Source organism: Elephas maximus, chromosome 1 (genome assembly GCF_024166365.1).
Source record: "Elephas maximus indicus isolate mEleMax1 chromosome 1, mEleMax1 primary haplotype, whole genome shotgun sequence".
Classification (NCBI taxonomy): domain Eukaryota; kingdom Metazoa; phylum Chordata; class Mammalia; order Proboscidea; family Elephantidae; genus Elephas; species Elephas maximus.
Window position 1 is genome coordinate 173048146 of NC_064819.1, and position 22488 is coordinate 173070633.

Genomic DNA, 22488 nt, shown 5'->3' on the forward strand with positions numbered 1-22488 from the left:
TTAACCAAAGATATCACTTTACTTCACTCCCGCTCTTATTATTAAAATAAACAAACAAAAAAACTATAGTTTATCTATTTTCATAGGATATTTGATCTTGTCAGGGAGGCCAAAAGAAAAAATTTCAAATTAGCTCAGAGACTCTAATCCTCTCATTCTGGTAGCAGGATACAGCTTCTAAGCTAACTATCCTCAACTCAAATTTTAAACTAGCTTTTGGGAGTACATAAGTAAAACGTGCATATGGGTAAAAAATAATTCAAACTGCTGGAAAGAATATCAAATGAACAGTTAAAGTCTCTCCTCCCATTTCCCCTAACCAGTTGTTCCTCTCCAGAGGTGACCACTATTAACAGACCCTGTGAGGCACTGTCCACACATAAAAATCCACCAGCTGTTCACCCAAGCCCCAATGGGATCATATCATATTTCTGCATCTTGCATGTTTTTCATATACTCTTTGAAATCATTCCAGATCAGCACATGCAGCTCTCCTTAATTCTTTTAAATGATTATTTGATATTCCTTTGTATCAATAATATAGCAGCATCGATTAACTATAATTATTAATATGTTATAATTATACTACAACTACTGGCAGACACTTAGGTTGTTTCCGTTGTTGTTTTTATTGTTCTTGTAAACTATGCTACAAAGAGCATTCCTGTACATAAGTCTTTGAGACCTTATGTTAACACACCAGCAGGCAGTTTACACTAAATAAAAAATTTACACTAAACCAAATAGTTGGATTAAAATAAAATTTATAGCTATTAGCAAATTGCTCTCTAAGCAGCTACACCAATTAAAGCTCCTACTACCAAAGCAGTCAATTGCCTGCTTCTTTCACACACTCACAAACACTGGGTATCAAACTTTTTCATCTTTATCAGTCTAACAGGTGAGAAAATGTGATTTCGTTTTAATTTGCCCTTTAGAATGAGGGGTGGCATTTCTGCCATTTGTATCCCAACCATTTATGTTTCTTTTCACCGAACAGCCTGTTCACATCCTTTGTCCACACTTCTGTTGTATTATCTTCATCTTCTCGATTTATAAGATCTTCAACTGATCTCTATGTTAAAGCTTGGTCTTTGGTCACATGTACTGCAAATATTTTTGTAATTTTGGTATGTCTTTTGAATTTATGGGGATTTGTTCCATTGAAGGATTATTTTTCATGCATTCAAATGTTTAATTTTTTTTCCCCACGTACTTAGCATTTTTATTAGACAATTTCATGCTCTCCCAACACATGTGTATAGTTTGCTTAAATTAAAAACCAGTTACCATTGAGTCAGTTCTGTGTGCAGAGCAGAACTGCTCCATAGGGTTTGTTTTTTGTTTTTGTTTAAAATTGTGCTTTAGGTGAAAGTTTACAGGGCAAATTAGTTTCTCATTCAAAAACTTATACACAAATTGTTTCATGACATTGGTTGCAATCCCCAAAATGTACCAGCACTCTTCCCTTTCCATCCCAGATTCCCCATGTCCATTTGTCCAGTTTTTCCATCCTTTCCCGCCTTTTCATCTTTGCTTTTAAAAGTGTAGGCATTGCCCATTTGGCCTCATATACTTAATCGAGCTAAGAAGCATGTTCCTCTTGGATGTTATTTGTTTTATTGGCCCATCTAATCTTTGGCTGAAAGGTGGACTTCGGGAATGGCTTCAGTTCTGAGTTAGAAGGGTGTTCAGGGGCCATAGTCTTGCGGGTTCCTCCAATCTCTGTCAGATCAGCAAATCTGGTCTTTTTTGTTAATTTGAATTTTGTTCTACATTTTTCTTCCAGTCTGTCTAGGACCGTCTATTGTGATCCCTATCAGAGCTGTCAGTGGTGGTGGCTGGGCATTACATAGTTCTGGACTCCAGCTGGTGGAGGCTGTAGTTCATGTGGTCCATTAGTCCTTTGGACTAGTATTTTCCTTGTGTCTTTGGCTTTCTTCATTCTCCTTTGCTCCAGGTGGGATGGGACCAATAGATGTATCTTGCAAGCTTTTAAGACCCCAGACGCTACTCACCAAATTAGGATGCAGAAATTTTCCTTATGAACTACATTATGACAATTGACCTAGATGTTCCCTGAGACCATGGTCCCCAAGCATCAGCTCTAGTAACTCGGTCCCTTGAAGTGTTTGGATGTGTCTATGACTGTGACCCCTTTGTACATATATGAATATTATATATATGAATATACATGCTGTACATACAAATATGTATTTACAAAAATTCATAGCCTAACCTATATACATATATATATATATATATATATAGGCATACTCCTATATGTCCTCCTTCTACTATTCAGTATGTGTATCTGCTTGTAAGCTACTGTTTTTACTGTTGTAGGGTTTTTACTGTTGTTGTATATGCTACTGTATTTACTGTGTTAACTTTTTTTTCGTGTGTTCCTCTAATATCTTCCTTTACCTTGGTGAAGCTGTGTTGACTTCCCCCATATTGTGTACTGTCTTTCCCTTCACCAAAGTTAACACTTGTCTACTACTGTCTAGTTAGTGGTTTTCCCTTTCTACCCCTCCCCTCCCTCATAATCATCAATGATTGTTTCAGTGTATAAACTTTTTCTTGAGATTTTATAATAGTGGTCTCATACAATATTTGTCCTTTTGTGATTATTTCACTCAGAATAATTCCCTCCAGGTTCATCCACGTTGTGAGATGTTTTGCAGATTCATCATTGTTCTTTATTGCTGTGTAGTATTCCACTGTGTATATATACCATAATTTGTTTATCTGTTCATCTGTTAATAGGTACTTTGGTAGCTTCTATCTTTTTGCTCTTGTGAATAATGCTGCAATGAACATGGGTGTGCAGATGTCTATTTGTGTGATGGCTCCTATTTCTCTAGGATATATTTCTAGGAGTGGGATTGCCGGATTATATGGTATTTCCATTTCTAGGTTTTTAAGGAAGTGCCATATCATTTTCCATAGCGATTGTACCAGTTTGGCACCCTGGTGGAGCAGTAGTTAAGTGTTCAGTTGCTAATCAGAAGGTCAGCAGCTCGAATCAACCAGCTGCTCCTTGGAAGCCCTATGGGGCAGTTCTACTCTATCCTATAGGGTCATTATGAGTTGGAATAGACTTGACAGCAATGGGTTTGTTATTTTTTTTTTAATGGCTAATGATCATGAGCATCTTTTCATGTACTTGTTGGCTGCCTGAATGTCCTCTTTGGCAAAGTGTTCATGTTCCTTGTCCATTTTATGACTGGGTTGCCTGCCTTTTTATTGTTGAAGTTTATTTTAATGTAGAAGTTTTCTCTATATTTTAAAGATTAAACCTTTATCAGATATGTCATTGCCAGAGTTTTTCCCAGTCTGTAGGTTCTCTTTTTACTCTTTTGGAAAAGTCTTTTGATAAGCATAAATATTTAATTTTTAGGAGGTCCCAGTTACCTAGTTTAACTTCTGGGGTTTGTGTATTTTTAGTTATGCTTGATACTCTATGCCATAAATTAGGGTCCCTACCATTGTCACTACATTTTTTCTCATGAACTTTATAGTTTTTGGTTTTACATTTAGATCTTTGATCCATTTTGAGTTAGTTTTTGTGTATGGGATGAGGTGCAGATCCTGTTTCATTTTTATGCAAATCGATGTCCAGTTTTGCCAGGATCATTTGTTGAAGAGACTATCTCTTCCCCCATTTAAAGGATTTCGACCCTTTGTTGAAGATCAGGTGTCCACAGGTGTTATGGACTAGATTATGTCCCCCCAAAAACGTGTGTATCAATTTGGCTGGGCCATGATTTTCACTATTGTGTGGTTGTCCTCCATTTTGTGATTGTAATTTTATGTTAAAGAGGATTAGGCTGGGATTGTAACACCCTTAGTAAGGTCACATCCCTGATCCAATAAAAAGGGAGTTTCCCTGGGGTATGGCCTGTACCACTTTTTATCTTACAAGAGATGAAAGAAAATGGATGCAAGCAGAGAGTGGGGGAGCTCATACCACCCAGAAAGCAGTGCCGGGAGCAGAGTGTGTCCTTTGGACCCGGGATCCCTGAACAGAGAAGCTCCTAGTCTGGGGGAAAATTGGTAAGAAGGCTGACAGACAGAGAAAGCCTTCCCCTGGAGCTGATACCCTGAATTTGGACTTTTAGCCTACTTTACTATGAAGAAATAAATTTCTCTTTGTTAAAGCCATTCACTTGTGGTATTTCTGTTATAGCAGCACTAGGTAACTCAGACAATAGGTGAATGGATTTATTTCTGGATTCTCAATTCTGTTCCTTTGGTCTATGTGTCTGTCGTTGTACTAGTACCAAGCTGTTTTCACTACCATAGCTGTATAGTAGGTTCTGAGATCTGGTGGTATGAGGCCTCCTACTTTGTTATTCTTTTATCGGTAATGTTTTGTTTATTTGGGGGCTCTTTCCTTTCCACATACGGTTGGTACTTAGTTCTTCTATCTTGTTAAAGAATGTTGTTGGAATTTGGATCTGGATTGCATTGTATCTATAGATAGCTTTGAGTAGTATTGACATTTTCGCAATGTTAAGTCTTCCTATCCATGAGCATGGTATATTTTTCCATTTATGAAGATCTCTTGGTTTCCTGCAGTAGTGTTTTGTAGTTTTCTTTGTATAAGTCTTTTCTTTTAAAGTTTCAGAACTTTTTAGGAAGGTCTTCCTTGCCCCCAGATTAAATAATAATAATTCAGCCATAATCAAACAGTCATGACTGCCACCTATGTCCTAGGCATCATGCAGACTGCTGGGATGATGTGGTGAAAACCTGGCCATCTGAACTATGTCTAACGGCACACAGAGCACATAGTGCACTCTTAACAGAATTACAAATAAGTGAGAAAGTAATCAGTCCATAATTTTATTCTTATTCATCAGCTCACCTGCCACCCAGAGGTTACATATATATGATACTTAAGATAAAAGTAGTGTTTTACAGATAGAATTGGCATGTTTTGAAATTTATCAAGTATCCATTATGTGTGCTGGCCAACTGACCACCTAAAAGGAAGAAATACCAAGAAGCACTTTACTTCTGACTCATTTAATGCTTTTTCATTCTTGCACAGTCTACTCATCACTGAATTTTTCTCTATAGCAAACATAAGAGACACTGCAAGGTGCACAAAAATCAGGTGGCAACACTTCCATAAATGAATACGTATGTCCCAGGACATTGAGGATCTTTAATTATATCTAGTGGTTATGACTAAAATTGGCAGGCGCACCTTGCGCTTCCACGTGGTTAAGTCATTCTGACGAAATTCTCATGGCAGTGGGAATATTCCCACTGTACTGGTGCCTCAGAAGCAGCTTATTCTCCTCCCTCTGCTGCACAGAGGAAATGAGGTCAGGTCAATACAAATCCAGAAGAGTCTAAAACGTATCAGTAAAACTTGAAGCCTATAGGCACCAGAATGGAAGCTGCAGATAACAGAGGTGAGTGAAAAAAATTAAGCAAAAGGAAGAATAGGTTGAAATAGGACGGAAAAAACAAAATTAGGAAAATAAACTTTTCATGAGGTTTTAAAAAATTCAACAGATATTTTGCAAGCCACTAACACTTTTACCACTACTTGTCTGTCAGTTTGTAGTACTGTGGTGGCTTGGGTGTTACTGTGATGCTAGAAGCTATGTCACCAGTATTTCAAATACCAGCAGGGTCACCCATGGTGGATAGCTTTCAGCAGCGGTACCAGACTAAGACAGACTGGGAAGAAGGATCTAGTTATCTGCTACTGAAAAAACTGGCCAGTGAATACCTTATGGATAGCAGTGAAACACTGTCTGATATAATGCCAAAAGATGAGCCCCTCAGGTTGGAAGACATTCAAAATACAAGTGGGGAAAAGCTGGCTCCTCAAAATAGAGTCGACCTTAATGACATGGATGGAGTAAAGCTTTTGGAACCTTCGTTTGCTCATGTGGTATGACTTAAAATGAGAAGGAACAGCTGCAAACATCCATCAGAACAGGGAATGGATGAAGTATGAATCAAGGAAAAGTGGAAGTCATCAAAAATGAAATTAAACATATAAAGACCCATATTCTAAGCATTCATGAGTTAAAATAGACTGGGATTGGCCATTCTGAATCGGGCAATCATATGGTCTACTACGCCTAGAATGACAAACTGAAGAGGAATAACATCCCATTCATTGTCAAAAAGGACATTTCAAGATCTATTCTGAAGTACAATGGTGTCATTGGCAGGACAGTATCCATATGCCTACAAGGAAGACTAGTTAATACGAGTATAATTCAAATTTATACACACCACTAATGCCAAAGATGAAGATATTGAAGATTTTTGCCAACTTCTGCAGTCTGAAATTGATCAAACATGCAATCAAGACCCACTGGTAATTACTAGTGATTGGAATGTGAAAGCTGGAAACAAAGGAGAAGATTGGTAGTTGGAAAATATAGCCTTGGTGATAGAAATGACACTGGAGATAGCATAACAGAATTTTGTAAGACCAACAACTTATTAATTGGAAATACCTTTTTCAACAACACAAACAGTGACTATGCACGTAAACCTTGCCGGATAGAATATACAGGAATCAAATTGACTACATCTATGGCAAGAGACGATGGAGAAGTTCAATATCAGTCAGAACAAGGCCAGGGGCCAACTGCAGAACAGTCCATCAATTGATCATATGCAAGCTCAAGATGAAGGTGAAGAAAATTAAAACAAGTCCACGAGAGCCAAAGTACAACCAGGAGTATATTCCACCTGAATTTGGAGACCATCTCAAGAATAGATTTGATGCATTGAACACTAATGACCAAAGATAAGAAGACCTGTGAGATGACATCAAGGACATCATATATGAAGAAACCAAAAGGTCATCAGAAAGAGAGAAAGAAAAAAAAAAAAGAACAAAATAGATGTCAGAAGAGACTCTGAAACTTGCTCTTGAGCATCAAGTAGCTAAAGCGAAAAGAAGAAATTAATAAAAGAGCTGAAGAGAAGAATTCAAAGGGCGGCTTAAGAAGACAAAGTATAGTTAGAGAAATGTACAAAGACCTGGAGTTAGAAAACCAAAAGAGAAGGACACACTTTGCGTTTTCCAAGCTGAAAGAACTGAAGAAAAAGTTCAGGCCTCAAGTTGCAATTTTGAAGGATTCTATTGTTCATAAATTATGAACAAAAAAAAAGCCCTGGTGGCAACAGTGGTTAAGCACTTGGCTGCTAACTGAAAGGTCAGCAGTTCTAACCCCCTGGTGGCTCCGCTGGATAAAGATGTGGCATTTTGCTTCCACAAAGATTACAACTTTGGAAACCCTACGAGGCAGTTCTACCTTGTTCTACAGGATCACTTTGAGTCATAATTGCCTCAATGGCCATGGGTTTTCTGTGAGTAAAAAATTGAACAACATAGGAAACATCAAAGGAAGATGGAAGGAATACACAGAGTCACTGTACCAAAAAGAATTGGTAGACATTCAACCATTTCAGGAGGTAGCATATGGTCAAGAACCGATGGTGCTGAAAGAAGTCCAAGCTGCACTGAAGGCAGTGGTGAAAAACCAGTCTCCAGGAACTGACAGAAAAACAACTGAGATGTTTCAACAAATGGATGCACCATTGGAAACCATCACTCATTTATGCAAGAAATTTGGAATACAGCTACCTGGCCAACTGACTGGAAGAGATTCATAGCTGTGCCCATTCCAAAGAAAGGTGATCCAATGGAATGCAGAAATTATATAACAATGTCATTAATAACACATGAAAGTAAAATTTTGTGGAAGATCATTCAAAAATGGTTCAGCAGTACATCGACAGGGAACTGCCAGAAATTCAAGCCGGATTCAGAAGAGGGTGTGAAACAAAGGATATCGTGGCTGATGTCAGATGGATCTGGCTGAAAGCAGAGAATACCAGAAAGATGTTTACCTGTGTTTTATTGTCTATGCAAAGGCACATGACTGTGTGGACAATAACTAATTACAGATGATACTGCAAAGAGCGGGAATTTCAGAACACTTAATTGTGCTCGTGAGGAACCCATATATAGGCCTAGAGGCAGTTGTTTGAACAGCACAAAGGAATACTATGTGGCTTAAAGTCAGGAAAGGTGTGTGTCAGGTTATATCCTTTCACCATATTTATTCAATCTGTATGCTGAGCAAATAATCTGAGAAGCTGGACTATACGAAAAAGAACATGGTATCAGGATTGGAGGAAGACTCATTAACAAAATGCATTATGCAGATGACACAACCTTGCTTGCTGAAAGTGAAGAGGACTTGAAGCACTTACTGATGAAAATCAAAGACCACAGCCTTTAGATGGATTATACCTCAACACAAAGAAAACAAAAATCCTCACAACTGGACCAATAAGCAACATCATGATAAACGGAGAAAAGACTGAAGTTGTCAAGGATTTCATTTTACTTGGGTCCACAATCAATGCCCATGGAAGCAGCAGTCAAGAAATCAAATGACATATTGCACTGGGCAAATCTGCTGTAAAAGACCTCTTTAAAGTGTTAAAAAGCAAAAACATCACTTTGAGGACTAAGGTGCACCTGACTCAAGCCACAGAATCTTCAATTGCCTCATATGCCTTGGAAAGCTGGACAATGAATAAAGAAGACTGAAGAAGAATTGATGCCTTTGGATTACGGTGTTGGTAAAGAATACTGAATATACCATGTACTGTCAATAGAACAAACAAATCTGTCTTGGAAGTACAATCAAAATGCTCCTTAGAAGCAAGGATGGCAAGACTTCATCTCACATACTTTGGATGTGTTATTAGGAGGGACCAGTTCCTGGAGAAGATCATCATGCTTGGTAAAGTAGAGGGTCAGCAAAAAAGAGGGAAGCTCTCAAGGGATAAAGTGACTGAGTGGCTGCAGCAACAGGCTCAAATGTAGCAACGATTGTGAGGATGGTACAGGACCAGGCAGTGTTCCATTCCGTAGTACATGGAGTCACTACGAATTGGAACTGACTGGATGGTACCAACATTTTTACCTTCCTTTCTTTAAATGCCACATTATACAAAGCTTTATTTAACACCAAAACCAAACCCACCGCCATCAACTAGATTCCGACTCACAGTGACTCTACAGGACAGAGTACAACTGCTCTAAAGGGTTTCCAAGACTGTAACCTTTATAGAAGCAGACTGCCACATTTTCTCGCACTGGTGGGTTAGAACCGCTGACCCTGGTTAGCAGCCAAGTGCTTCAACCACTGTACCGCCAGGGCTCCTGCTTTACAGAATAACTAGGTTAAAAAAAATGAAGACTGTTTCTTGAAAGGTGTTTTAGAGTCTGACTACAGTTCACATCCTGAATTAGAGGTTGCAAGGGACATAATAAGGTAAAGTCCCTGTAAGTCACAATCCATGTTAAACTACTCTAAAAGGCACATACAATAGAACTTGTGATTCAAACGTTTATTTTAGTCTAGAACACTCATGTTATACTGAAGATTCAGTCATGCAGACAATTTAAATGAAGACTATGTCCAAGTTGCTGATGAGATATAAAGATGTACAAAGCAAAGTGCCTCTCCTTCAGGAGTGAGAAATCTAATAAAGGACATAAGGCAGCACTCAGGGGTCTGGAATAACAATAAGAGACAACACTTGTTAAGCAGCATCTATGTATTAGGCAATGTTCTAAGCGTTTTATACATATTATCTTCTTTAACACACCCAAGAAACCTATGAGGCACAGAAAGGCTACTGAACTTCTCCAGGATCGCCCAACTAATAAAAAAAAATAAGTAATCAAAAAAGGATTTGAACTCAGTCAATTGATAACCAATATATTTCTTCCCCTACTTAATCATTTAATATGGGATCTCTGAAAGTCACCTCACCTTTCTGAAGTAGAATAACATTTACCAAACTATTCTGCAGTGTTCCACAAGATATACTGCTGACAGAGGTTAAAGGGTTCTATAGTCAAATAACAGGGAAACAGTATCTCTTCTTAGAGATTCATGATGCGTATCATACATATGTACATAACAGACTTCCGAGAATTCTGAAATGAAGAAACCCCCTTAACTGTTTAACCTGGTTTTCTCAAACTCATTTGATCACAGGACCTTTTTGTCCCACTGCACACCTAATCACACTTTCAGCTTTGGAGCACAAATTAGCATACGTTGGCAAAAAAAAAAGGCACAAAATCAGAGGACCTGAATGGGTCTGAGTTCTGTCTCAGACGATCTCCAGCAGCGTGCCTTGGGCAAAACTTTCATTACCTTTCCAAGTCTCTGTTTTCCCTCTCGGCTCTTGACTAGACTACTTCAACAACTCCTTGGTTGATTTTCTGCCTCTTGGACCTTTCTTCTCTAGGTCATCTTCTAAATATTAGCTAATTGTGTTTTCTAGCAGACATATTAAAGTGACACCCCTTCTTGAAAACCTTTTTATGATAATAATAGCTAAGAATAACAGCAAACACAGAAAGTTTACTAAGTGCCATGAGTTATTCTATTCACTCATTCAGTTCTTAAAACCATCCTTTCAAGTACATACTAAGGCACAGCTACTAGGTTGTACAGTCTGTCTCCAGAATCCAAGTCCACTCTGCTGCCTCTGAGATGCCCCACCTACCCATGCCCACTGTTCCTCCAGGATCTAGCTCTCATTTCCCGCGCCCTTCACAATCTAACTTCAGCCTTTCGTTTCCACCCAATTTCATCTCTGTTCCCTATATACATAATGAAGCTAGTCTCTGTTCTGTACATTCATCTCTTCATGTAACAATTAGCAGCCTACTACATGTGCCTACTACAGTGTCAGCACTGTTCTGGGCCCTGTCATGTACTTCAACACGCCATGTCTTTGGTCGGACACTTCTTGCTTCCCCCACCTGGATATAACCTCCCCTTACGTGCCCCTACCCACCTGCCTTCCTCCAACTGATGACCTTCTAGTAAACTTCAAAGCTCACTTATAAGCTGTCTATTTTATGAAACCCAAATGGTCCCTTTTTCTGAAGTTTTCTCCTCTCTTTCTCTCAGCGTCCTTAATTCATTCACAGAACTCTGTTCTGTCTATACTCTAGTAACAGCATCTATAACACTGTATTACCGTTGGTCACTGAAGGTAAATACTACGCACCATTTCACTTGTATCTCCAGCACCAAGCACTGTGCCTAGCACATTTAAAAAACAACACACACACAGACAGTTGCTGTTGAGGTGACCCTGAGTCACGGCGACCCCATGTGTTTCAGAGCAGAACTGTGTTCCACAGGGTTTTTAACGGCTATGATCTTTCCAAAGTAGATCGCCAGGACTTTCTTTTGAGATACCTCTGGGTGGATTAAACCACCGATTTTTCAATTAGCAGCTGAGCACTTAACCATTTGTGCACCCAGGGGGTCTGCCTGGCACATACCCACTAAACCCACTGCCGTCAAGTCGATTCCGACTCAAGTGCTTAATAAATAGCTGAATGAGTGATGAAAGCAGAGTTTTAAAATGTTCAATTTAGCAACTGAAATTCTGAAGAAGGAGCATCTAGAGACAGGGAGACCAGATAGACAGCTATTGCTAAAGTTTAGGCATGAGGTAACAAAGGCCTGAAACACAAGAATGGAAATGGATTGAAAGAAAAAACACAGAATGTTTACTATGTGCCATGCATAGAAATTTGTGTGTTGGTGGCTTATTGGGTATGGAAAGTGAAAGTGTGGGAGTAATTAAAGATTACCAAATTCACTGGGGTAACTGAGTGACTGAATGGTGATAGCATTAATAGAAACAGCATGTGTGTATATATATATATATTTTTTAATTAATTTATTGTGCTTTAAGTGAAAGTTTACAAATCAAGTCAGTCTCTCATATAAAAAGTTATACACACCTTGCTATGTTGCTGCTCTTTTCCTAATGAGACAGCACATTCCTCCTCTCTACCCTGCATTCCCAGTGTCCATTCAACCAGCTCCTGTCCCCCTCTTCCTTCTCATCTCACCTCCAGACAGGAGTTGCCCAGAAAGTCTCATGTCTAACAGTACATGTGTATATTAATTAAGATAACACTTGCTGCAGTAACAGATAAACCCCGAAATTTAAGTGACCTAACAAACAGATGTTTTGTCTCACATATAAAGTGTATATAGATGTTCCTGAAGAGCAGGTGGCACTCCAAGACTGATTCAGGGATACAGGCACTTTTCATATTGAGTGGGTAGCTTCCAAGGTAACCTGCTTAACAAGTATTGCAAATGGAAGATTTTTAATGTCAGGAAATGGCAAGTACCACTTCTATTGGCTAGGTCTCAGTCACTGTCAACTGCAAGAAAACCTGGGAAATGTAGTTTAGTTGGGTACTCAGGAAGAAAAGAAAAGGTAAGCTCCTTTGAATCTCTTACACCAAAGGTAAGAGGAGGTGTTGTGAAATTTCAGGGAACGAGGGTAGGGTAAAAATACGGTCTGTTCGTAACTGTTAGTTCAATAAAAAATACTTGAGTCAGTTCTTGCTAAAATAACTGAGAAAGCAAAAACATTAGTAAAAAAAAAATTCACCTAAATTTCTTTAAACTTAATATCATGTTACATTAGAAAAGTCTATACTTTGTAATATTATGTATTATATATTATAATGACCTATCTCTTGTAACAACAGCAACAACAAAAAAATCCCAAACTCATTGCCACTGAATTGATTCCAACTCATAACAACCCTGTACGGACAGAGTAGAACTGCGCCACAGGGTTTCCAGGGCTGTAAATCCTTAAGGAAGCAGACTGCCATATCTTTCTTCTGCTGAGTGGCTGGTGAGTTCCAACCACCAGCCTTCTGGTAAGCAGCACAGTGCTTTACCACTGTGCCACCAGGGCTCCTTTTATCTCTTACACACAAAATAAAAATATCCTATCATTAATAGAACAGGAAGTTGTAAACTTATTTTCTTAGTTGTAGCTAGGGATAGTTGTAAATTTAGTTATACTTTTTTGATTGGTCACCTTTACAACCAATTTTTTAGAAGTCAAGGTTGGTGGTATAAACCTAAAGCCTGTGGTCTTGTGGACAAAAGGCTATGGTAGTCGTTCATAGTGCATTTTTATAAATGTGGATCTCTTGCCTATTTTTCAAAATGTAGTTATTATGTTTTAGCCTAAATTCGTCCTCTCTTGGCCATTATGTGAAAAGTTCACTAGGCACATACACAAGCACCAGTTACATCCTTAGGCCAAATGAAAGAGGCCACCTAACTCACTTTTGGTCCCTTAGGTAATCTACTCAGTTTCTATTATCTGGTACCAAAGTAAAGGTTACGACAGAAAAACAACAACAATGTAAATCCCAGTAGTTTGGAGGTTAATTAAAAAGCTTCCAAATCCAGTACTTCCCTCAAATGTTAAATAATTCACTGTAACATTATAGATACAAGCCTCCAGCAAAAGTTACACTTGAACAATTAAGGAAGCAGAAGCCAAATAAATGACTTCAGGGGTAAAGAACCAAATTAATGGTTTCTCACACCACTATAACAAATTACTTTTTCACATTAAGACCAGCTATGTTTTACACATTAAGCAGTGTGTGAAACATCCAGGCAACACCATTGACTTACTAGATCAAGCCTGATTATAGAAAAATTGCCTGGAATTACACCAGGATTATTCCCTCAGTGTAACTGGGGATTCTATACACCTGGGTATTAAAACCCATTTATGTTATTTAGACAGTTTTTGTGTTCATAATGTATACCTACACTTTTGCAAAGTTCTTTTCAATTTCTCAGTTACACAATCATCTACCAAATGCATTCAGGTTCCTATGGAGGATCAAGAGGCAATGCAACTGTTTCCTTGAGGATAGGTAAGAAATTAGAAACACAAGGCCACATCATATTGCACCATGTTTATACAAACAGCAACCAAGGCATGGTAAAGAGGGTATAAACTGTATAGTAAAATTTGCATTTAAATCCCAACTTTATCACTTTCTACCAAGGAGGTTTTAGAAAAGTCTGAATCTCAGTACTGGTTTCCTCATTTGTAAAATAGGGTCACTGTAAGTCAGAAAAGACTCAACAGCAACAGGTCTTTTTTTTTTAATGTGTCAGGTAGTACTTTCCAAAGGTTGTTTTGGGATTAGAGACAACAAAGCATAGCTGGTGTTCATTAGTGGTGTGTGTGGTTACCCATATGGAAGAGCAGACGACTGACCAATAAAACAGGATCAAAGTCAGCAGACTGAAACTTGATGGAATTCCTAAGAGGAAACAGAGGCACATGGGATACAAAGTAGTGGAGGTCTATTTCCATAGACTAACAGGTTATTGGCACTCGTTGTTGTTCTTTCTGTATTTTCTCTAGTTATTTCAGCTAAACTTAGCCATGAGTTTTCTACAAAATTTGTAAGGTAAAGGTTTGCATTCTAATTCAAACAGATTTTGGGGAAGGATGCACATATCTTAAAGAAGATTTGCCAAGTTGTTTTCCATTCAGAAGTTTTTCAAGACATACTTACAAAAAGCAAGACCTTGTTTTGGCATACAGATTTAACAGCTAGTCTGATCTACAACTGTCAGGTTACAAGTGAAAAAGACTAGAAAGGAGGAATGGAATGGGGAGAAAAAAAACACATGTGATATGGAGTAAAGTGAACTATAGTTAGAGCCTCAACTTTCTCCATTGGCCAGCTGCATCAGCTTGAGAAAGTCTCAAAATTTTTGAGAGTCTGTTTTTCTCAAGAGTAAAATAAGTATAATGACAACGCCTATCTTAGAGCACTACTGTAAGGGTCAAATGGGACAACTGTCATAAAAATGATCAGTAACCTACAAAACACTAAACAAATAAAAATTATTTCAGAGTGAGTAGGAACTGAAAATGATCTCAAGGTATCCCTCCTAGTCTAGATACTTGTATGGATAAATGGTAAACGGTTGGCAAAATTATGCTGGCTGAAGGAGGGGTCATTTGTAGCCATGACAACAACCTTCTTTGATTGTTAATAGGAAAATATCACTGGATTTCATAGCTGACAAGCAACCTGAATACTATAGACAAAAAAAAAGTTTCTGGATAAGATCACTAAGTATAAAAAATTTCGAGATGTGGGTTGGATTTAAAACAAATCAACAGGGCCAAGTAGCCATAAATCAAAGTTTATAGAAATGCTTGTTTTTGTGAGGAGAAATTCTTTGTCACCCACATTTTTAGGTATAATAATTAATGAAAATATTCTGCATACCAAATTCCACCTGCAGATTGATACTTCTATAAAGCTTTTAATACAGTGCCAAGCATACTGCTAGGATTACATAAAACTATTGCCAGAATACTATTATTAAAAATAAATACAGTAATTTTTAAACAAAACTGAAAAATTTAAAGTTGTTGTTATGCAGCCAAAAATGACTAACGCATACTCATAAATTTATTTTTAATTTAAATGTGTGATGTAAAAATGTGCTTATTCAATAATTTTAATAAAAAACCTCTTCACCATAAAAGTAAACAAAATTGAATTATATAGCACTGAAATAGACTACTCATGAAATGGTAAAAAAAAAATGGTAGGCTCACTATTATTTATACAACTAGCTATCATTTTGACTAGGTTTAAAAATCAGAAACCCTGGACTGAGAGGCATAGAGGTGTCTACAGAGATACGATGATACCATATTTTTTTTAATGCCGAAGATAGAAATAAAAGTATTTGATAAAAATTTATGGAAAAATTTACCAGTCATGCATGGAGCTGGCCAAAAGTACCAGACATATAAGGAACAATAAAAATCCATTTTTTTAACCTTACAAGGTATTTTACTCTTTGAATCAGAGAATGACAAAAAGCTGCACAGTGATTTCCACTGACCACTGTTCAATAAATGAAAACACAATTTAGAGAGCAATGTCAAAAGTGAATTTCTTCTTACCATGCATAGATCCCACTGACCATGTCATAGTTCTGACATGAAGCATCCACACTACTGGGCCCAGCTGCCTTAGAAATAAGTAGCACCACCAAGCCTCTTAACTGGAGGTTATTCCGGCTGTCGTGTACGAGCCTCCTGCCGACAAATAAAGAAAGGATTAATGTACTCTCATAGGGTCAATCAGATCAAGTTGGAGAATTGCTGCCCGTGTGCCCATACCCCTAAAACCGGACAATGGGAATTGTTGAAAAGAAACAGGTTTGGGGGAAGAACGAGTTAATAGGGAGAAGCATTGAGCCAGGAAACAACTAGAGAATTCCATGGCTGGTGAGGATCTCAATTTGTGAGACTTGATGATCTGGCTCCCTCCTGGGTCTTCCTGCTGTCTATGTCCTAACTCTCAATCTTAGCCATTTGCTCTGATAACAAGAGGAATACATAAACTGAATGAGGTTGATAGCAACTGAAATATAAATTGTAGGGCTGGATGAAGTGGTATTTGGCGGTGATGGTGGTAAGCGGAAGCGGTCAAAAACTATTTCTGCACTCACGGGTAGAGAAGAAGCCTAGAGAATTGAAGAATTAAACTAAATCCAAATGACTTAATTCATTTGACAAAATAGAATGTTATCAGCAAATATCTTGCCATGCCCTATTATTTATGCAAAGCATCATCATTCTAGGCAACAATAAGGCTTTAGAGTGATGTGTGTGTGTATATATATCATATAATAAACATGTAAATAATATATAAATACATATTTATACAATAAATATATATACATATATGTATATTGGAAACCCTGGTGGCGTAGTGGTTAAGTGCAACGGCTGCGTAATCTGCCAGGCGCTCCTTGGAAACTCTATGGGGCAGTTCTACCCTGTCCTATAGGGTTGCTATGAGTCAGAATTGACTCGATGGTACTGGGTTTGTTTCTGTTTTTTTTTATACATATATATTTGCTATGAGGATTGCAATTTTACAATTACTGCTATAACTGAGGCCAGGAATACCTAAATTTTTTCAGTATTACAGTCATTATCACACAAGACTAAATGGCATCATACAAAACAAAACAACTATGAGCAGGATGGAGCCCTGGTGGGACGGGGTTAACAGATCACCTGCTAACTAAAAGGTCAGCATTCGAATCCACCCACTGCTCCTTGGAAACCCTATGGGGCAGTTCTACTCTGTCCTATACAGTGGCTATGAGTCGGAATCAACTCAATGGCAATGGGTTTGGGTTTTTTTTTTTTTTTTTTTGGTATGAGAAGTATATCATAATAAACTAATATTTAGAACTATGCTCATAAGCACTAATCAGCTAGATTATATAATCATAGCATACACAAAATATACTCATATAGTTCTTAAATTCAATGAAAAAACACTTTAAATTAGTATTGTAATACTTCACCGAATCATTAAGACTTCCTCAATGAGTTCTGAACAAAGAATTAATATAAGTTAATTAAGTTAACAAAGCCAAAATTAATGAGTCAGTCCATTATTTAAAACAAAAACAAAAACAAAAAACTTTGCCTCTCAAGCCTCCAAAAAAGAAATTTTAGACAGGACCCCTAATGAGTCTATTCTTCATTGGTTTCAAAATAATACAGATCTTCAATCTCTCTGCAAAGTAACAGCTCTTCTTCTACTTCTTACATTTTCTCCTTAGCTGCGTAAGTGATCTTCAGCAAGCTAGAAGGGTTAGCGGTTTTAAAAAAGAAGTTCTAATATCCTAGGAAAAGGAGCCTAAGGTAATTAAGCTGCATCATAACAGGAACAAGCAGTCGTCAGAAATTTCCAAAGTTCTTTATTATCATGTAACAATCAATTTAAACCCTACGGAACTAAAATCCAGGGAGGTTGGGAAGCGCTCTATTTTAGAAAAAGAAAATGTAAAATGGGAAATCTTTCTAAACTTGTTGCTTTGAAATGCAAAATTTAACTTATGCTACTAGATCCTATATGTATTACTTAAGGTGAATCTTCATTCTTCCCTTCTTTTATAATAATATTATAGAGGAGGTCTGAATTGACTCTTCTAGCAAGGGAAATAAAAAGACGAGTGTGTGTGTGTGTGTGTGTGTGTGTGTGTGTGTGTGTTAAAGAGGGATACGGTTACAGATGAACAACATGATGACATAGAACTCCAAGAGGTGAGCCTTGAGATAAGTCTTACTAAGTCACATTAATGAAGTGGTTCTAGCAATAGTCTTGACAACATTTTCCTCAAACTTCCCAGAGAAAGGACCTTTCACAGAAGACACAGAAACTAATAAAAATAAAAATGATAATAATAACAGCAGCAAACACTTACAAAGTGCTTTCTTATGTTATGAACTTTTCGAAGCACTTTACTATATATTAACTAATTCACAACAACCCTAAGGAGAAGGTACTACAATCATCCCGAATTTACAGATGAGGAGACTGAGGCATACAGAGAAATAAAGCAACTTGCCCAATGTACCACAGCTGGTAGTTGGCAGAGCCTTGGTAAAGCCAGAATTTAAACCTAGGCCAACTGGCTCTAGAGTCTACATACACTCTTAACCATTATGCTACACCGATTCTCCATTTAATTAGAGCAGTGCAGCTTTAGAACCAGACACACCTAAAGGCTGTAAGAATGCCCTTCTGCCACTCACTAGCTGTGAATCGGAGGTTGTCACCTCTTCTGTAAAATGAAGGTAACAACATCTACTTTCCACAGTCATTGCAAGGGTAAGACCCAACATGGCTAAAGTATATACCTCTGTGGAATCACATGATAGGTGATCAGTGAACAGCAGCTATGAGGTAACACAGTGGTTAATAGCTACCACTGCTAACCAAAAGGTCAGCAGTTCAAATCTACCAGCAGCTCCTTAGAAACCCCATGGGGCAGTTCTACTCTGTCCTATAGGGTCACTATGAGTTGGAATTGGCTTGACAGCAATGGGTTTTTTTTGTTCTCCTTGTTACTTTTTCTTTTTGACTCTTACATTTTCTCTTTCTTCTACTCCCTTTTTCCTATCTGTCAAAAAGTCTTCCCCACTCTGCCAGCATATAATTTCCTGTAAATATTGCTTCCTTTTCTATCTCCCCAAATAAGAAAAATCAAGGAATTCTTCCCAAACCTCCCCCCACCCCAAACATCATATATCATCAAAACACTTGCCTCCTTGCAGTAGTACTGAAACTGTAATAATAATAAAAAAAACTGTAATAGATTGACAAAAATCCAGAGCAGCATTCAGAGAAGCATACCTCTGACCATTAATTGTCATTTTTATTTTTTTTTAAGACAGTAGTTAACGAGTCAGAGGACAGATTAACAGCTTGAGTAAATTAAATAACTGTTTCCAAAACACCATTTCTTTAAATTCACTTCATTAACACCCTTTAAAAAAAGCAGTACTAAGATAAGCTAAAAATGTCCACAGCTCAAAAATTAGCTCACAACACGAGAACAGGAAATTTTGCTCTTGAGCATAAAAAACCCCTGGGATTCTAAACTTACAGAGATATGTTTCACACAATCCAGGTCATCCTTCACCTGGATCACTCTCATTTCTTCTTAATGCCTCTCTTACGGAGGGACACTGACAAGCTGGAACATATCCAGAAGATGGTGAAATAACATATGGCCACATGAATAGCTGGGGAAAAAAACCCTACAGATGCTAACTTAGAGAATGGTAAAGTTGGTGTTCTCAAATTTATGCAGTCAAAAACGTAGTGGTGCTAAGCAGACAACGGAGGGCACGATGATGGGCACTGGTGAGTCGTGGTCTCCCTAATCTTGTCTGGATTAAGAATCACTTACAATAGAATGGGACATTAGCTTCTTAAAGGGATGACCTGGGGCTGTGGGAACACAGACAAGGGGCAACTAAAAGTAAGGTGAGGGGGCATAAAGAGGCGTCCATGAGATCTACAGGATGAGAAGGAAGTAGCCAGGGGAGTTGGGTGTTTGCGTATGTGAGTATGTGATTAAAAAAAAAAAAAACAGTGTGTGCAGAGAGGAGGACATGGTTGTTCATAGGAGAGAGAGGAGGACACGGTTGTTTCCAGAATCAATATGGCAGTGGCACATTGTGTGAAGGGAAGAGTTGGGAGAAATAAAGGCAGAGGAGCACATAATAGCTGTCTACTCATATACAAGGAAAGGTTCCATATGGATAGGAGGCAGGCCTACTAAGTATTACTTTAGAGACTGGCACTAAAGCATAGAAAACATAGCAGGCCAATTTTGTCTCTGTCGATGCTGAGTCCCTGTTGCTAGAGATGTTCAAGAAACCGCACAGCCTCCAACACAACACATTAGAGAGAAGCCTGGACTATCTTACTCCATGATTCTTTCTACATACTATCACTTTACTATATTTAATTATTATATCACAGACAAAAATTGGAATGAAGAGCAATATTTAGTATCCTGTAATTGTTATCACTAAAGTTCTACAGAACTGTTTTCCTTTCAACTAATATAAACAAAAACTTCATCATTCATTCGTTCAACTAATATAGACTGAACATCTTCCTTACATCAGACACAGTGCCAGGCCATGGGATGCAGTAAGAATCAAAACCAAGCATGGAATTCATGCTCTAGCGGAAGAGACTGATAATAATGAAAGAATCACAAATAAATGGAAAATGACAACGGTAATAAGTGTGACAAAGAAAAAAGAGAGATGGTGCTATGAGACCTTATAATAAGGGAAACTAACATAGGAAAGTCAGAGGCTTCCCTGAGGAAGGGGTGATTAAGTTGATATCCAAAAGAAGAGATATCCCAGTACACAAGAAGGGGCATATGCAAGACGGAGAGCACACACGCCACGAGAAATGTGGCCAGAGGCAGTCAGGGACCAGACTATGCAAAATGAACAGGCCATGATAAGAGGTTTGCTTTTTATTCAAAGAGCAATAAGAAGATACTGAAGAATTTTATGCAGTTACATAATCAGATATATTTTAACACCCCTTCATCCCCCCCAAAAGAAACCCTCTATCATTAATGTGGAAAAACAACCTGGGGGAGGGAGGAAGAGGAAACAAAGTAGACAGGAAGTGAGCAGTTAGGAGGGTTTTGCAGTAGTCTAGGAGAAATAATTTTTTTTAGGAGAAATACAGGGGCAGGTTGATGGACAAATTACAGGTATACTAAACCTTCAATTTAAACAGATGTCAGATACTGTAAAAAAAAAAAAAAAACTAGCTGCTATGCATACATTGCTAATGTTAAATAATATCATTTTGGGAAAATTCTATAAATTGGATTTTGGGGGACAAAACTACCTTCTCCAAAATTCTGATCTAGAGGTAGAATAGATGAACTGTAAACACAAATATTTGCATAGCTATACAATTTCAAGGAAATGACGACTGAGTGGGGGAAATTTTGAGGCAGCCCAGTTCTGTCCTCCTCTCACACTATGCTTCAGAGGGCCGACCGCAGCTCTCACTGCATCACCACGTCTTTATACAACTATAAATCACTTCAATCCTTAACCCAACCCCATTAAGTATCTCAAATCGTCACTATGGCACCTTTCCATATCTCCTCTCAAATTCCTTTTTTTCAACACTATGTACCAAGCATGAGAGGTATACAAAGAAATAAGAGCTGTAAGAAAGGAGTTATACAGGTGCTAAAAAATAACTAGAATAATACAAGGAGCAAATAAAAGACAAAACCAAAAAAAAAAAAAAACCAAGCCCAGTGCCCTTGAGTCGATTCTGACTCATGGCAACCCTATAGGACAGAGTAGAACTGCCCCATACAGTTTCCAAGGAGTGCCTGGCAGATTCGAACTGCCAACCCTTTGGTTAGCAGCCATAGCTCTTAACCACTACGCCACCAGCGTTTCCAATAAAAGAGTAAAGTAACAAAAAGCGATCAGTACACAGAGGAAGAAAGAAAATTGTTTCTTGCTAGAGGTGTGCCTCAAGGTAGAGGCAGCAGAGTGGGCCTGAAAGACAGTGGAATTTCCATGAACAGGAATGGAGGTGGGAGCGGGAATGGGGGTGGGGGCATTAGAACAGGAGAAATAAACAGCGAAAGTAGTGATAAAAAAGAAAGTGGAAAAACAGGGAGCAGGTTCAGGAGCTGTGGGACTGTCCCTATTTGGGCAGTGTGTGAAGGCAAATAAGCCTAGAAAAACAGGCAACAATCTAAAGAGTGAAGAGCCCTGGAAGTCAGGCTTATAGACTGGACTTTATTCTAAAGGCAATCAGGAGGCATGATGGTTGTCAGCAAAGGAGTAATGTGATTAAAGCTAAAGATTAAAACTGTTACTCTGGGCCTAATACTGTTACAGCGGCAGTAGCATGTTGGGTACAGTGGAAAGAAAAGGGAAGATTAGTTAGGAGGAGTCTCATCCAAAAGTCCAGGTGGGAGATAATGAGGGCCTAAATTAGGGTATGGCAGCAGAGATGGAGATGAAAAGCTGAATGATAGCAGCAGCATGCAGGTGGAACAGGTTACTCTGGCCAACTGGCTGGATGAGGGAGAAACGAAGAGGGCCAGGCAAAGGAAAGATAAGAGATAACTTTGAGATTCAGGCCTGACTGACTGGAGGTGATGATGCTGCCATTAGGAGGGACTGGAG

At 38.3% G+C, this 22488-nt stretch overlaps 1 protein-coding gene across 10 annotated transcripts in view; it reads right to left on the reverse strand.

The window, feature by feature from the left end:
• Positions 1-22488, reverse strand: part of PDSS2 (decaprenyl diphosphate synthase subunit 2) — a 302828-nt gene that overhangs the window by 173175 nt on the left and 107165 nt on the right. For all 10 annotated transcript variants that reach the window (XR_007518904.1, XM_049898045.1, XM_049898407.1 and 7 more), the window contains exon 2: positions 15880-16014. Coding sequence is in view for 9 of the 10 variants with exons in the window: in XM_049898045.1 (XP_049754002.1) it covers positions 15880-16014 (135 nt within the window). In the remaining variant the exon portion in view is untranslated. The remainder of the gene's footprint in view (positions 1-15879; positions 16015-22488) is intronic.